Here is a 15,731-nt window from a genome sequence, read left to right as displayed (position 1 = left end):
GTATGTATTGCTTCTCAGTGAGTTCCAGAAACAAAACTAATGTTTAGTTCTGTGCGAAAGTACGATTACAGGTTATGCAGGGCTCCGGTTTAGGTCTTGCTTCGTTGCTTGGTTGTAGCGGCGTCGTAGGACAGAAGATCAGCCATGGTCCGGGACTCCGTTGCGTTCCTCGTCCTGCGTTTTCAGCCTGCCCGCGGGTAGAGAGGACAGATTGCACCGTTGGCATCCAGCTCCCGATGCACGCGGAGAATGTAACTAGCTCTGCTGGGCCACCGCAGGTTATCTTTTGTGGGCTCTCATTTTGGAAGCCTTAGCAGCAGTTGTTGTCCTGTGCAGAGCTGTATTGTCCGAAGCCCTCTACTGCGGGCATGGTGTAGTGGTCTGAGTTAGCCCAGCTCTTCCTTAAGATCCCAAAGTAGCCTGCACCTGGATAGTTCGCTGGACACTGTGCTTGCTGTCCTAACCGCACAACGGGATGGGGTATATGGTGGTGACCTAAAATAACGTCATGGTCTTTCTGTGATGTGTTGCTAGATGCTGAAAAAATACCTGTCGTAGGGCGTTATGTGCCTTTCCAGTGTGCTTATGCGAGAAACGTCCTCTGCTGATTAATCTTGAATACAGCAGAGCCTGGGCTCTGTTTTTGCCCTTCAACTTCTTGACCTTTTTTTCCATAGTGCTGTTCTCTTGCTGTAATTACTCATTAGAGGAGTTTATGAAGCTTCTTAGCATGGAAAGATGCATATATAGATTCTTAGTCAAATTTAGGAAAATTAGCAGGCACCTAACTCCACCTGATTTGCAAAAGAAGTTACGAGTTTAACTTACTTAGTCGCTTCTTTAAATCCTCCAGTTACCATCCAGCTTCCTTGTACTGAGATACTTGTGTGAATCTCATCCCTTGTCACTGTGGATCCGAACAGACCTGCCGGTCACGGGTACTTCCGTTCTTCCAGCACCACTACCACTGGTGGTACTACGCTAACAGTAGCACTGGTAGGAACTTCTTCTCTAGGATAGAAGTTTTTAGATGTTAACTCATTGCTGCTGTCACTGGCCTCAATTCAGCTTCCTATACTTCTCTCCCCACCCCTTCTCCTTAACTAATTAAAGTCTTCCATGTTATGGCAAGGTGGCATATGTAGTTTAAATAACACACCTCTCTAATTAAGAGGTTGACTTTAGCCTTCTGAGATATATTTTACATCATGTGAGAGTTAAAAATACATTTTACTTTTAACAGTTTCCATCAAATCGCTCAAGGAGGGCAAGGAGATAATGAAAGTAAATTATTAATTAATCTCTCTCACCCAATATATTCCATTAAGAATATTAAGAAAATACCCCATTCCTCAAAGCTCATCTGACTTTCGTGATGTTTATTTTTAAGTCTGCCTGCTGATAAAGTTGCTGCTATCTCTCTTTGACAGGACTGTAGTGACAGCACAGAAAATGTCCTTCAAGAGCTAACCAGAGCCAGGGACTTAGAATATCGACTCACTGATCAGGTTTTCCTATACCAGAGTGCAAGGCATTGCATTTGTGCGTTTTGATGAGTAAGCAGATCTTTTTGAGCCCAAACTGACACAGTCTTTCCCTTGGCAAGTCCAAGCTGCCTTTAGATCAAAAGGTTTGATGTATTTTGAACATGAGGAAAAACTTCTTCACTGCGAGGGTGACAGAGCACTGGAGCAGGTTGCCCAGAGAGGTTGTGGAGTCTCCTTCTCTGGAGATATTCAAAACCCGCCTGGACGCGATCCTGTGCAATGTGCTGTAGGTGACCCTGCTTGATCAGGAGGGTTGGACTAGATGATCTCCAGAGGTCCCTTCCAACCTCAACCATTCTGTGATTCTGTGATTTTTGGAGTGGAAAGTAGCATCTCGCCTTTTTGCTGTGGGTGGAGTGGTCTCAGTTTAGGTGGAACCACAGTGGATTCGGAATGGCAAAGTGAAGAATTGACCTGTTGCAGAGAAAAACCGGCTGCATTGCATAAAATATGTAACGACTAATTGAGAAGGGTAAACATTTAATCTTAGATACTTTATTGCTGAGACACTTGAAGCAGCTTATTAAATGCTCTGAAATCTCCAGTATGTATTTCTTTTTGCCAACACATCTTTATGGCGCACCATCTAGCATTGTAAGGTACGTTTAGGTGGTGTTACTGGAATTTGGGACATGATTCTGTTCTGTTTGTCACAGAGATGGTTGTCTGTCGGGTTAGCTAAATGCTTATGTCTTCGTACCCAGCTGCTTGTCGGGCGGTAACAGTTCAATTCTGCAGCTCTTCCTTCCTTTGGAGCTCTTTGAAGTCACAGAAGCTGTGTGCTCCTGTGGCTCCAGGGGCTTGGAGGCATGAAAAGCTATCTGAGGTCAGGGAGGAGATCCACCCATTCGTAGAGCTTCCAGAGTTTATATCAGTTGAGAATCTGTCCCTAGATTTCAACAAAACTCAATTAATTAGGGCTGGGATTTGTAGCAGAGCAGGAACAAAAGAGTCCTTGTGTTGCCTTGGTGGTAATTCAGTGAAGTAAGCTTGAAAATGAGGCAGCTGATTAGGAGACGTAAAGGAATCAGTGACGTGTCTGTGGACATTCAGAAGGTATCTTCAAAGGCACTGAAAGAAATTTATTCTGTTAATGTTTATAAATCCATTGGATACAAATAGTAAAATTTGTAAAGGCTTATGCGGAAAAGGCAGACATCTTCAATTAGGTAGGGTGGGGGTTTGGGGGGGTTTCTTGTTGTCGTTTTTTTTGCATTTGGAAGGGCAGGATGGTTTGTTCATCCCATAGGATGAAGTGGGCAGAAAAGGAAGTTTGCATCAGACGCGTGGGAAGCCCGTATGATATGCAGGGTCTCCTTGAAGGTGAAAGACTGGTCCCTTCTGGCCTTAATTCTTAAACTCTTGATTCCAAAGAGGTAGACTTGTCTTTTAAATCTTACAGTTATAACCTGTTCCTAGTATCTGATAAGTTGTAGTGATTTTAAGGGGTTCTCTGCAGTGAGAACTTCTTGAAGGTGTGACCGTCCGTCAGAGAACATATTGTGCCTTATGTCTCTAAGCAACGTGAAGTTCCACTTAGGTAGGATAAATATCTTTTTACACTTTATACTTCTGCCATAATGGGAATCAAACAAATGTAGTTTTGATAAAAGGGGGTCTGTGTGTGCTGCCATATTTCTTAGATTTGCTTCAGTATCGTAGAGGTTCAGTCTACCTGTTCTGCTGGCATCAAGATACCTACTTAAATGCCAGTCCGTGCTGAGCAGCTGAGGTAGCTATAGGACAGCATTATTCCATTCCTCTGTTATTTTTGCTTCGTAAAGAAAAACAAGAAAACCCCCAAAGCCCAGGTCTAAATGTCAAATCCTAAATTCTTTGTTGCTCTTCACTGTATTAGACGTTGGGGTACATGAATTCCAGGTGTTAAGGGTACTTTGCATTGTATTTTTACTATCACCAGAGCACGTTTAACATAAAAATCGTATAACGTGGGAAAAAAAAATCTGATCAGTCATGAGCGTTTCCTTGCAGCTGCGGTGCCTCAAGCGACAATTTTTGCAACGAGTTTTATCAGTAGCCAGAGTGCTTCAAAAAATACGCCGGCCACCAAAACTCCTCTCGCTAAACTGAGGTCTCCTCTCGAGCTTATTCGTTGCCCTGAGCCCCTGTTTCCTTGAAGGGAGCCCAGACCCGTGCTTTGAGCTATACCTCCTTCACCTGCTCTGAGCCATTCGTTTTCCTCTGAAGTTGCTTCTTGTTGGTACAGAATTTGTCACGTAAGCTATTTCCCCAAACTGTAATTCAGTTTCTTCGGAGAAGTTGTTGCTTTTGTCTTTTGTCCAAGCTCCTTCGCGCCTTGGTAATCCCGTTTTGCCTGGTTTACCAGTGGTTTTCTTACACTGAAGTGCTCTGGCCTGAACCCAGCGTTCATAAGGTCTGAATAAGTGATATATGTTATTTCCATCCTAATAAGAAAGCGATCCATACAGTAGGACTGAATTTTAGATTTGGTTCAGAATATTATGAGATTATACTATGAATTATATCCTTTGAGCTTTCTGCTGGCCAAAAGACATGTTTTTTTTCCCCGCATGGTTAGTTGACAGCGTTTCTCCTTCCCCTTGGCCTCCCCCCACTTACGTGGTTTTGAAGCTTAGATTAGCAAATCAGGGAAATAGTAACTTTTAAGTGTAATCTTTTTTTTTTTATTAATACCCGGACTGTCTCTTTGTTAACTGGTCCCTGGGAAGACTAGGCTGGGCTTTGCACTTCAGCAGATATTCAGTGACAGTCTAGCAGATCGTTTGCAGAAAATACAGGTATGTCACAGATAGGGCAGCCCTTCCGCACCGCCTAATCTGACGTTTCTTGCACACAATTACAGTGCTCAGGTTTATCTGGGGGATGCGGGGTCTCTAAATGGTTGTGTTTGCTGCCTGTCCCGCTCGTGTTGGCATTAACTCATTGCTTGCCGTTGCCCTTTCTGCCTTCTTGCAGTCCGCTGGGACTTTTGCCGTTTTAATTTTGGTCCTCCCTGCTTTCGCCGGTTCTCGTTCTTCTTTTTCCCTAGGGCGGGCACTTCTTCACCTTCGCAGCCCCCAACACTGTATTTATGGGTAGGCATTTTTTAATTCCTTTAATAGTACTTTGGTCCAAGTCAACACATGTTCACCTTTCCTTTTGCCTAGTAGAGGGTGCTGTATCCATTGCCTACTTGAAGTCTGGATATATATTGTCTGCAGTGAAGTATAAATATGAAATATTTTATAGAGGCCACTCTGACCATTTAAAAAACAAAAAATCAGCTCCTAAATCCAGTCGATTTGCAGCAGGTTCTTTGCTTGCAAACTCCTGCGTGAAATAACGTAGTTTCAAGGTCTCGGACCATGGCTAACGGAGAGGGACGAGGTGGTAGCGTTTTTTTCCCTTTAATTTTCTTTTTTCTTGCTCGCACTTGGTATCGGAAGCTGTCCTAACTGATGCAGTTGGTTTTCTTGGTTAGTGCGTTGTTGCTTGGCCTGTTAATGTGAGGGGTTTGGCCAGGATGTGTAGACCTGCATCTAAGGAGGCCACGTCCTGGTCAGGGTTGTCACTGCATTCACCTGGGGCTTGGCAGCACGTTTTGCAGCCAGCGTAGCGTTGTGATTTTTTAAGTTGTTTTTAGATGTGAAGATGATGGGGGAAAAACTTGAACTGAAACCGTGTTTCCCAATAGACAGGCCAAGGAAAACAGCGTTTGGATTTTGAGCTTCCCATCTTTCGCTGTTAGCCACTGAATCTGCTCTTTCCCTTGGCTTCTGAATTAAACGTAGATGTCATCTTATGACTCGGGCCGACTTGAAGATGATGATTTCTGAATCTCCTCCGCAGCAAACCTCCTGAATTTGCTGCCGGGAGCCGTTAGCGAGGGATGAAGGGCAGCGCTTCCTCGCCCCAGGGCGAACACCCAGCACGGGCAGAGCGCGGGGTCTCTTGGGGACGTCGAGTATTTAGTAACGCGATGAAGCGATGTCGCGGTGCCACAGAACCAGCGTAAGCCGGGCTTTCGCCTTAAGGCTAATGCAGAAATAACAGATTTAAGCCAGATGTAGCTGAGCAGCAGGTCTATCACAGGGTGACAAATTCAAGTGAGCCGTGTCCACGGGGAGCGCCGTTTTCTTGACGAATCGCCTTGGCGGTCTCCCCCCTCGCTCTTCGCGCTCTTCCCAAGGCTCGCGAAAGCCCGGGAAGCGCGAAATATGTGCAGTACTTATTTTATTTTATTTTATTATTTTTTTCCTTAGTGTCAATTTAAAAAGTGCCTAAGTGAGTAACAGGACTCCAGGGTGAGCTGGAGGAACAGGACTGGAGACCTCGTCCCCCTCTTAAGGAAAGAGCCTTCCCCGCAGTCCTTCCGCACGCAGGGTCCGGCCGGGAAGAAAGCTCCGTTCCATTCCTCCCTTCCGCCGCCCTCCCCCCGCTCCCTTTTCGGCCCCAAATTTTATCGGTGGGGAACGTCTTAACTTTCTCGGCCATCTCTGGTTCAGGGCGCAGGGGACAGAGGGGGAAGCGTGGAGAGACGTCGGTAGGAAGCTGCCTCTCGGGTTGCAGCTACGAGCAGCTCGGTGCCTCCGTCGCGCGGCTCCGGGTAAACCTGCGGCTGCGACTCCAGGCCAAAGTGGCTAATACTTATTAATACTAATATTTAATCACCCCTTTTTGGAATCGCGGAGGCAGTTCCTTCCTCTATTCTTAATTATTTCTAGGCTTAGAGTAGTAGTGGCACCTGCTCGAAATTTTGTCAAAGTGACGTACCTAGGGGGCAGGTGGTTTTAATTTTGTAAACGTACATGAGAATTTTATGTGGGTAAAAGAAAAAAAGAAAAGAAAAATAGGTATCAGTGCTAGTTTAAGAAAAAATTGCGTTAAAGGAGAATTTCTTCTGACCACAGCAAAAGGAAATAAAATAAGAGAACACTATTAAGATGTATTAGTCCCACTTAAAGGGTTCCGAAAATGAAAGCAACCCGTACGAGAGAGGTTTTATTCTTCATTAGTAACGAAATGCTGTTTTCGCTCTGACAACTTCGTAACGTACGAGTTGGGAAAGCCTGGGAAATTACTCCTGGCGAGAAGCGCGGTGGGGACACCTCTCTCGCGGAGGAGGGGGAACGAGCTCGCAGGATGGGGCTGAGGGAGGCGCTGAGCCGAGGGGAAGCGGCTGCGGACGGGGAGCGAGGGCTGGCGGAGCCCGGAGGCGGCGCCCTGCTCCAAAAATGCCTTTTTTAACGGGGATTTTTTTCTTCTTTTCCCCCCCCCCACAAGCAAAGCGATAGGCGTGAGCCGCGGTTGTAGTCGAGAGATGAACGCGGGAGCGAGCGTGGCGATCCGAGACGGGAAAAGACAGTGGGGCAGGAGCGCGGGCGCGGGATACAAAGCCGAAACGCCGCAGCACGGATGCGCCCGGCCCTGCGTCTCGGCTGCCGTAGGTGTCCTGCCTACCTCAAGAGGTGAACGTGGCATCCGAGAGCCCTTCACAAACTTCTTTTTCCTTTCTTTTCCGTTCATGCTAGCGCACACACACACACACACACACACACACACACTGGAATGTATATTCTCCCCTTCCCTCCCCAGTATCCTCTTGAACCTGGTCCTTGCTGTAGCCACCACCAACTCCTCTTGCAAATTGGATGCTGCTTTAAATGTGAAAAACAAATGTTCAAGAAGCTATAAAAACCTGAATGAAAGCTAAAGCTGAATTTATAAAGCCTTGTTGCATATGAGCCAAAAGTGCAAAAAGCTCTATATAATGAACTAACCTGCCACTCATATAAATATAAATATATATAAATATATTAAAATCAGACTGTTCTACAAAATTGTGTATTTGTATTTTTGTGTACGTACAATTTTCTGCTAAGCAGAAGGAGGATGTAGTATAGGATGATGTGAGAAGAGATTTTGTTTAATCATATTGCTTTGTTACTTATTTTTGTTAACATCCAGATGCCTGTCTTTTTGTCTTCTGTGTACGACACTGTTCGAAAGATGCAGTCTCCCTCTCCCGCCGCCACCGCGTCGCAGCCTCTTCCGGCGCCGCTCGCGCTCGGCTCCGAGGCCGGACGGCGCCGCCGGCCGCGTTACGCCGTCGCTGCCCGTGGGCGCTGCCCTCGCTCGGCGGCGTCTCGCGCAGGTGCTGCGCATCGGGGCGGGGGGAACCGGCGGCCGCGGGGACCCTCGCGCGAGGGAGCCGCCGGCGGCCGGGCCGCGTCGCGCCGGGGAGCGAATCTCAGGTAGCATCGCCCCGGCGGCCGAGCCGCGCTCGCCCTAAAGACACTGATTTTTTTTTTCCGAGAACACTCCCAAATAAATCGCTGCCTTTACCTGCGAGGCGCCCGGCGGAGCTGCCGCCTGCTTTTTCCCCCTGCTCTGGAGTTGCGGTCCCGGCGTCACGAGCCGCCGGGGCCGAAGCGGAGGCCGAGGCGCGGGGATGGCAGGCGCGGGCTCCCCTGCCCCGCGCTCCAGCTCCCCGTCCACGGAGCGAAGGGAATCGCTCGCACGGGCGGCATCTTCCTCCGGCGGCAGGTACCGAGACTCCGAAGCCTCAGCTGCTTCCCCGGGTCCTGCGCTCGCTTCTTTTCTTTTTCCCTCTCTTTTTTTTAATCCCTGACGTTCGGTTCGAACCGAATCTGGGCCCAGGGAGAGCGACGCTGCATCTTTCCACGTAGGGCTCATATTTATAACGATGTGTAATGACTGTAGCAAAAGTCCTTGTTTCTATATGTGAATGGACAGAGAAACAAGTGCTCTATTGTATTGATTAAAATAGTTAAAATGAGTCCTGTATCATTGTATCTCCTATTCTGGATTAGTGCCTTTTGGACAGTAGACTGTTCTGTAATTAAAATGTAGTATAACTGCTTTTTTGTACAGTTTTGTTTTAATAAAACTTTTTTTTAATTTGTGTTTATTTTAGTATTGTACCTATTAGAAAATAAAACCGTATAACTCAACAAAGCCGCATTGCTGCTCGAGTCCTTTGTGGGTTGGAAACGCTGGCGAGCGGCTGCGCAAGCCCTGGAGGCACCTTGGACGCAAAATGCAGCTTTAGGACGTTGTATGGTGTTTTTTTTAATGACTTTTTATATTAAAAAGAAAAGGGAGGAGGGGGATGAGCGGCTGTTCGGGTGGGAGAGGCTGCGGGCGGAAGAGAGCAGGGCCCGGCGGCAGCGAGCTCGAAGGAAAGCGCGGCCGGTTAAAGTCGCATCAATGTGAAGGAAGGTGGGTGGGGGGAAAAAAAAGGTTATCAGCATCTTTGGTTTTTTACAGCTTTTTTTTTTTGCTGTTTGGGGCCTTTTAAAAGCAGCTTTGGCTGCAGACTGCAAAAAAAAAAGCGGAGCGCGGGAAGGTGCTAGAGCCGCCTTCGTGGAGGAGGGAGGCCGCGAACAAAGCGACGGCGCTTCAAACGGCTTTTTTTCTGCAGGTAAAACATGAAAGGCAAGTGGCTTCTAAAAAAATCAAAAAAAATCAAATCAAAAAATGAAAAAAAAAGAAAAAAAAAGGCTGTATTTTTCTCTGCACTGATTGCAAGGCAACGCCGATAAAAACATCCTTTGCTAAATGACTTTCCACAGGGATTGTGGAAGCAACACGGTGTTTGTCGCTTAAAAAAAAGAAAAGAAAAGAAGACGACAACCCTCCTCCTCCTCCTCCCCCCTCCCAGGTGTTTGCCCATGAACCGGTATTTCAGAGAAAAATGTTGACAAAGAAGGGGGGGGGGAAACCCACAAAACCCCAGTTTTGTTGTGCTGAGATTTTGCCCGGCAGCGCAGAGTTTCCGTCACGTGGCCGCAGCGATCCGGCCCCGTTCCCTGTGCGGGACCTTGGCGCATGGCCACGAAACCCCTCTTTTTTTGTTGTTTTCCCCCATTTCAGTCGCTTGGCAGCTTTGGTGCCTCTGCTGGGGGGGTTGCGGGGGCCTGGGCCGGGCGCTGTAGCTGCTGCAATGGGACTAATTTGGTTTTTAAAGCAAAAAAAAAAAAAACCCAAACCAAAAAAACCTTATTAATTTTTTCCAATTTGCTGATTCGGGCTCATTACATTAATTAGAGAAATTGCTAATCCGTAAGCGCCGGCCCCAACCGAGCCCCCAGCTCACGGCGCCTGGGAAGGGCTCTAACCCCCAGGCTGGGTAGCGTCGCCGTAGCCTGGGTTTAGCCCAGCCGAAACCTCCAAAAGCAGCGCTAAATACACCCAAAAGAGCCGCTATTCCGACGGCTCCGAAGCTCGCGGCTGGCAGGAAAGCGGAGTCGCCGCTCAGGCCGGAGGAGGTTTCGCGACGCCGGCGGTGCGACTGAAGCGCGGACTCCCCCGCTCCGAAGACGACCTTTATTCGGGTACCGCAGGCCGCGTTGTTGCCTGTATCGTACAGCGTCGCCGCGATTTTAGTATCGTACAGGAAGAACGAACAGACGCTACAGCTCGTTACAGAGGATCTTTGGGTTTCAGCTCGGTTAGAGTAGCCGACCAGCACGCAAGCCCGCGGGGCGAAGAAGAGCCCCTCGCTATATACAGACCCACCACATTTACAAAAATCAACAGCAAGACGAGTTAGACGGGGCTCTGCCGAGACGCCGCGGCCCTTAGCGTTGGCAAAAAAGCAAAAAAAATTTTAAAAAAAAGGGGGTGGGAAGCAGGGCTGCGACCAGCAGGGTTTTGAGCCGGGGAGGGAGCGCAGAAAAGGCAGCAGAGGGGGGGAAAAGGAAATATGGGAACGAGCCGCTTATTTACGATCCCAGCCCCGGAGTATTTTGCATGTTGTAGTGTGAAGTCTGCACCTTTAGCTATCACCATCCTCCTTCACTACAAGCTCCCCGTACAGCCCGGAGGCCGGTGCGAAATTCGCCCCCTCGCTGCGTTAACCCGGGGATAAGGCACTGCTAAAATACAGCTCCTGGTGCAAAGGACCGGCAGGACCAGCACAGGGACAACAGGAGCCGCCGTAGGGAAAAAGAGACCTTCGCCCGGCTCCGCTGCAGCGCAAACAGGTCCTTACGGACACCCAGCTCGGTCCATGCGGGTCTCCGTGTCCCATACGCGGCGCCGGGATGCCCGGTCGCGGCGGAGATCAGACCCTCGCTCCAGGTCACGGTTCCTGCATTAAGGAGTCGCCTTCCCTGCATAAAGTGCGTGAAACCCATGGAGAAGCTGCATAGTTATTAAGGAGCCGGCCGGGGAAGGAAGGCGAGCGCCTACTCCTGCTGCTGCAGGGTGTTTGCAAATGCTAGTTACAAAAAAATTAAATTAAAAGAGCGTTTTACCTTCGCGATGTTTTTAAACCGCTGTTTCCCGATCAGCTGCTTAATGTCACAGCTGACCTTAAGGGACGCGCGTTCACAGTGACAAACGTGAGACACCTCTCGTGCCCAGGAAAGGTGGTGCAGGGCGAAGGACACGTTTCGATTTACATTTTTGGAGCTCGCGCCACGTCGAAAGGACTTGGCTAAGGAAAAAAAAAAACCTCCCTGGGGTTGTTCCCATGTTTGGGGCAGGTGTCGGGATGGAGACTGAGCAGAGGTTTAGTTTCAGGAGCCCGACAAGACAGTAAAACCAAAGAGCTGCGAGTAAAACCCTACCAACATTGCCGTCAAGATGCTCAGTTGACGCAGCAGGTCCAAAAAATGAAATGCCGAGACTAAGGAAAAAAAACAATCCGGAAGCTGGGAGGATGTTTCACATGAGCTAACTTTTGGTAGCACGTCGGAGCAAAGTGCAATTAAAAAAAGTGTTAAAAATTAATTTTAGAAAACAAGGCAGTACAAGAGGCATCGTATTCACGACCGGGCAGTCTCACCTTAGCTAGACTTGTCCCACCGCTAAACAAGAGTTGCTTCGTTGCGTGAATCGCTCCTATAAAACCAGTTTCTTGCAATAACCCCCCCCTGGGATTTTAGCTCCTGGATTGTTACCCCATTTCTCCCACCCTTGGCTCGAAAGGACAGGATTTTCGTGCAAAGGAAACGGAGAAAACACACATACGCTAAAAACGCATTTAAAAGCTGGTCTGTACATTTTAAGATTTCTTTAGGAAAATGTTAGGAAACGCTGAAACCAGCTACCCGAGGCCCAAAGGATGCACAGGTCCCCGGCAGCCCTACGCACGCCGCGCTGCAGCCCCTTCCCCTCGCTGCAGCTACAGATTCGTTTCTATTTTAATTTTATTCCTTCGGCATAAATGATATTAATTACAGCGAATCAGCATAATTACCTCCTTCGCGACGCGGCCCTGTCTCCTTGGATGGCAACGTGTCTTTCCCTAGGACCTCTGAACCAGACGGCGAAGGCACTTGGCTGCCCACAGGCAGAGACTAGCTGCATATTAGAGTTGAATCATTAATTTAGCATCCTAAATATTCCCCGTGTCGATAAAATACCCATTGCTCGAGCTGCCCAATCCCCCTGTGATTACTAAACAAGATATAAACAGCTTAGAATATAAAAGTGTGGCTTTCCTCGATTTGTTAGAAAAAGAGTGTGAGATATATAATATATATTATATATATATTATATGTGCACATGTATATATTCACATGTACAGTTTATATATAATTTGTGCCGCAGGAAGTTTAAAAACCAGCCAGGGCTACCAAAGATAAAATCAAGTTTGATAAAAGCCAGCCCAAACCTGCCACTTTGGGGAGAGAGAGAACCGATTTGGGGAGGACCGCGGGGTTCGGCGGGGTTTAATTTCGGGGGGCCGCCGGGCCGGTTTCGGGGGCCGCGCGGTGCTAGGGAGCGCTCCTCCGCGCGACGGCGGGCGGCGGATGATTGTAAAGCGCAAATATTTCGTAGTTAAAAAGCAATAAATAAAAATAAATAGGGCGGCTGGACGCCGTTGCAAGAAGGGCGACCCTCCGCTTTGCAAAACCGGGAAAAGCCCGAGCGTTTCAGGCTGCCGGGAGGAGCGGCGCCGGCAGCGCCGAGCGGGCAGGAGCGAAGCGCTCGCGTCCGACGGCTCCGCGAAAATCCCAAAGGACAGAGCAAACGAGAAGAAGGGTCTGTAGTGCTTTCGGGCAAGAAACGGGGGGGGGGGGGGAAGGATGAAAGCGTGCACTGAACAGATCACACACAGCAAATCTGCTCAAGTCTTCTCCTTCCTAAAGCCGGCGTCGCAGGCCTGCTCTCGTCCGCAACGGATCTGCTGCGAAGATCCTGCCGATTTCTACAGGAGGAGGGGGGACAACAGAACAGTAATCAGGACAGGCACGCTCCTTTTTAAAATAAAGGGGTTTTTGGATTTTTTTTTTTTGGAAAAGAGAGTTTTCTGCTGCCCTCTCTACCTAACCGGAACCATTACGACCTTGCCCTTTCGCCAGGTATTGCTCCCGAGGGACACAACCCTTACGGAATCGGAGAAGAACTGTTGCTTTGGGGGCTTTTTTCTTTTTAGGCGCGCGGGCAGAACTGAGCGGCTACAGGACAGGCGTGCAGTAATTTGAACTATTCGCGTGTCTCCTCCGTCTCCGAAGAGCGGAGGACATCACAGTTTACATCCGCCCGCCGCCACGAGCTTTCCTTGACGTCAGTCGTACGCCGAAGTGGCACAATTTGTAACGGGAGACTAAAGCTGTAGATCCAGCACCGTGACAAGGCAGAGAATTAACGTGTCAATCACCCAAAGCACAGAAAAAAAAAAAAAACCCTTCATTAGTGTTTGCCACAAACTAGAAGTTTACGTGGTTGGTTTAGCTTGGCGAAGCTAAAGACTCGGTTCCCCTGGCTGCGTTGCATAGTTTTGCCCGCCCGGCTGCGGCGGCCCGGCTCAGTTTGCCCAGGATTTCCGGTTCTCCGCGTTCTTCTGGCCCTTCTCTGGTCGGAGCGTGGCTCCTCCTTCCGACTTGGCCAGGGCTGTCAGCGAAGCCAGGTTGGAGGCCGAGCCGGAGAAGTTGCCGCTCCTCCTGTTCTCCGAAGCGGCTCCCCCTTGCAACCTCAAGCCAGCGCTCCGCCGCCGCGCCGCTCCGGTGGCTTTTTTAACTCTGCCTGGTTTGACGAGCAGCCCGTAGCCGGGGTTGCATTTGAAATACTGCTTCCCTCCGATGGAGCCATCGTTCTTACCTTTGACAAGAAGAGAAAGAAAGGTGATTGATACACAAAACGGCTTTTATTCCGCGCGTGCGGCTTGCTACCGTCCTTCACCGTAGCAAATTCGCTCAGGGTCCCGGTGCTCCATCAGCAGAAGGACCAGGTTAAGCAATTCAATTGGGTCGCCGTAGACTGAAGGTCGAGACACCACCATTATGAAGTCCTTCAACAAGTTTTGAAGGAAAGAATAATCTTGAAGAGACAGAGAAGAGCAGCATAAAATGCAACAGGGTTATACTAATCACGGGTTTCGTCAGACTAGCCGGATAGGTTTTGTTTTAAGGCAAGAAAGGTGGCAAGCCTCACGGCGTTGCTCCTCAGCAACGCCCTCGACGCCGAGCCACGCGGGTCATCGCAGAAGCGGAGAGGTGGTTGAGGAGCTGCATGACGGGGAGACAGCGGCAGGTTGTGCTCAAAGGGGCACGATCAGGCCGCAGGGCGAAAAAACCTGTCTGGTCTAATGTAAAAGCTGCTGTGATGATCAGAGACAGAGAAACTATTACGCCAGAGGGCCCGGAGGAGCTTTATTCTAGCAAAACAAAATGCTGAGCGGGAGAACGACTGTTCCCTACAAATACACCGCGAAGGTGAACCACCGGGAGTGGAGAGAGCACCGCCTGAACTAGAGGGCAAGGCTGGTAGGAGAGCAAACGGATGCAAAGTGGCTACTGAAACACTGCCCGAGACAAGCAGGAGTCTTCTAACAGCCGGAGGAGTAAAGAATTGGGAGTAGCTTTCCCACAGGAGTACAGAAGATTAAAAAAATATATATATACCGGGTGGTTTTATACCTGAGCTTAATACAATTAGAGGATTAGCGGAAGCAGTTGCCTGCGACAGCGCAAGGCTGGACTTGATTCCTGTAGCTCCCAGCTCCAGGCTCGGGCTCCAGCGAAGCCAGTGCACTTCACTGCTGAGCGCCGGCAAGGCCATTTTATGGAGACGGTTAATCTGAATGGGACAGTCCACCTTGCTCTTCCTCCCTGCTTGCTACTCAAGGGAATGCTTTAAATTCAGCAAAACTTAAATATTCAGTTTGGCAATACATGCATTAGCCTATCACAAGCAACTATCTGGAAGAAAGGAAAAAAAGCCATTTAATACAGTTTTTTGGCCTGTTCTCTGAGTTGATGAGAGCCTGAAGTTGAGAAGAGTTACAGCTACCATGTTGTAAAACCTCCACAGAAGAGGAAGAACGATTTCTTTCTGCTGATGCTGTTGAGATATTTCCATTTCTCCCTTCACAGCATTTAAAACTCTCAAGAACACTGCTCTGGGTGCCTGGACAGTGACAGTTCCCTTTCGTAAAGCAAAGGCCAAAAGATGCAACAAATCTTCAAGTGACACGGTCATCCCTTTTGTTTTATGGGTTCCCTTCTCACTACCCCCATTCCCGTGTTGGATCAGATACGTCCTCCCATGGCCAAGGACTCGGACCTCAATCCCGGTTTGTAGTTTACCACAACAAAGATATAAGCTTTTGACCGTATTTCCTAAATGAAGTTTCAGATGCTTTAGAAGCCAGTTATGCTCCAACAAATCGGAGACTTAATCCTTGTGGAAACAGAAGGGAAAAAAGTATCCAGGAACATCAGCAGTTGAGTCCTCAATAGACCAAAAACCTCTTGGCCATTAGACTCTTCCATGGACAGCTAAGCTGATGCTCACCAGGTACATGCAAACAGCTTAACAGATTCACACTGTGTTCCAGACTAGCCAGCCAGGGAGGGAAGGTGACCTTCCAGCACTGAAATGAGTCTGTAAATATATAAATTTTAATTACAGCATGAATTCAGGAACGAGAACTGGGACTACGACTTTCACAGGGATTAGAGGCACAGTTTGCTTTCTGGCAAACTCCAGACAGTTTTCTGCAACTTCGGCTGAAAACGCACCATCTCGTTTCGCTTTTCCAAGCACACCAGGTGCAGGAAAGGCAACTGCTCATTTAAATTGGAGCTCTGGATCCTTGACACTATTGATCTCGGTGAACGGTCCCGACGCCAGGGAAGTGCACAAAGATGAACGCGGGTGACTCCCCGAGACATGTCGATTCACCCAACAGAGGCTGAGGTGCAGACTGGGAATTTTACACAGCTG

General features: G+C 48.7%; 2 protein-coding genes across 14 annotated transcripts in view; one reads left to right on the top strand and one right to left on the bottom strand.

Moving 5' to 3' along the window:
• Nucleotides 1-8,450, top strand: part of HMBOX1 (homeobox containing 1) — a 118,431-nt gene extending 109,981 nt beyond the window's left edge. For 11 of the 13 annotated variants that reach the window (XM_067294437.1, XM_067294441.1, XM_067294433.1 and 8 more), the window contains one exon: nt 6,813-8,450. The gene's annotated coding sequence lies outside the window, so the exon portion shown is untranslated. The remainder of the gene's footprint in view (nt 1-6,812) is intronic. The other 2 variants (XM_067294431.1, XM_067294430.1) reach the window with 1 other exon arrangement.
• Nucleotides 8,451-12,577: 4,127 nt separating this feature from the next.
• Nucleotides 12,578-15,731, bottom strand: part of KIF13B (kinesin family member 13B) — a 63,731-nt gene continuing 60,577 nt past the window's right edge. Inside the window, exon 35 of the mRNA XM_067294627.1 lies at nt 12,578-13,604. Coding sequence (XP_067150728.1) covers nt 13,312-13,604 — 293 coding nt within the window. The 3' untranslated portion in view covers nt 12,578-13,311. The remainder of the gene's footprint in view (nt 13,605-15,731) is intronic.

Source organism: Apteryx mantelli, chromosome 3, assembly GCF_036417845.1.
Source record: "Apteryx mantelli isolate bAptMan1 chromosome 3, bAptMan1.hap1, whole genome shotgun sequence".
Taxonomy (NCBI): domain Eukaryota; kingdom Metazoa; phylum Chordata; class Aves; order Apterygiformes; family Apterygidae; genus Apteryx; species Apteryx mantelli.
This window is presented reverse-complemented; position numbering and strand designations above follow the sequence as displayed.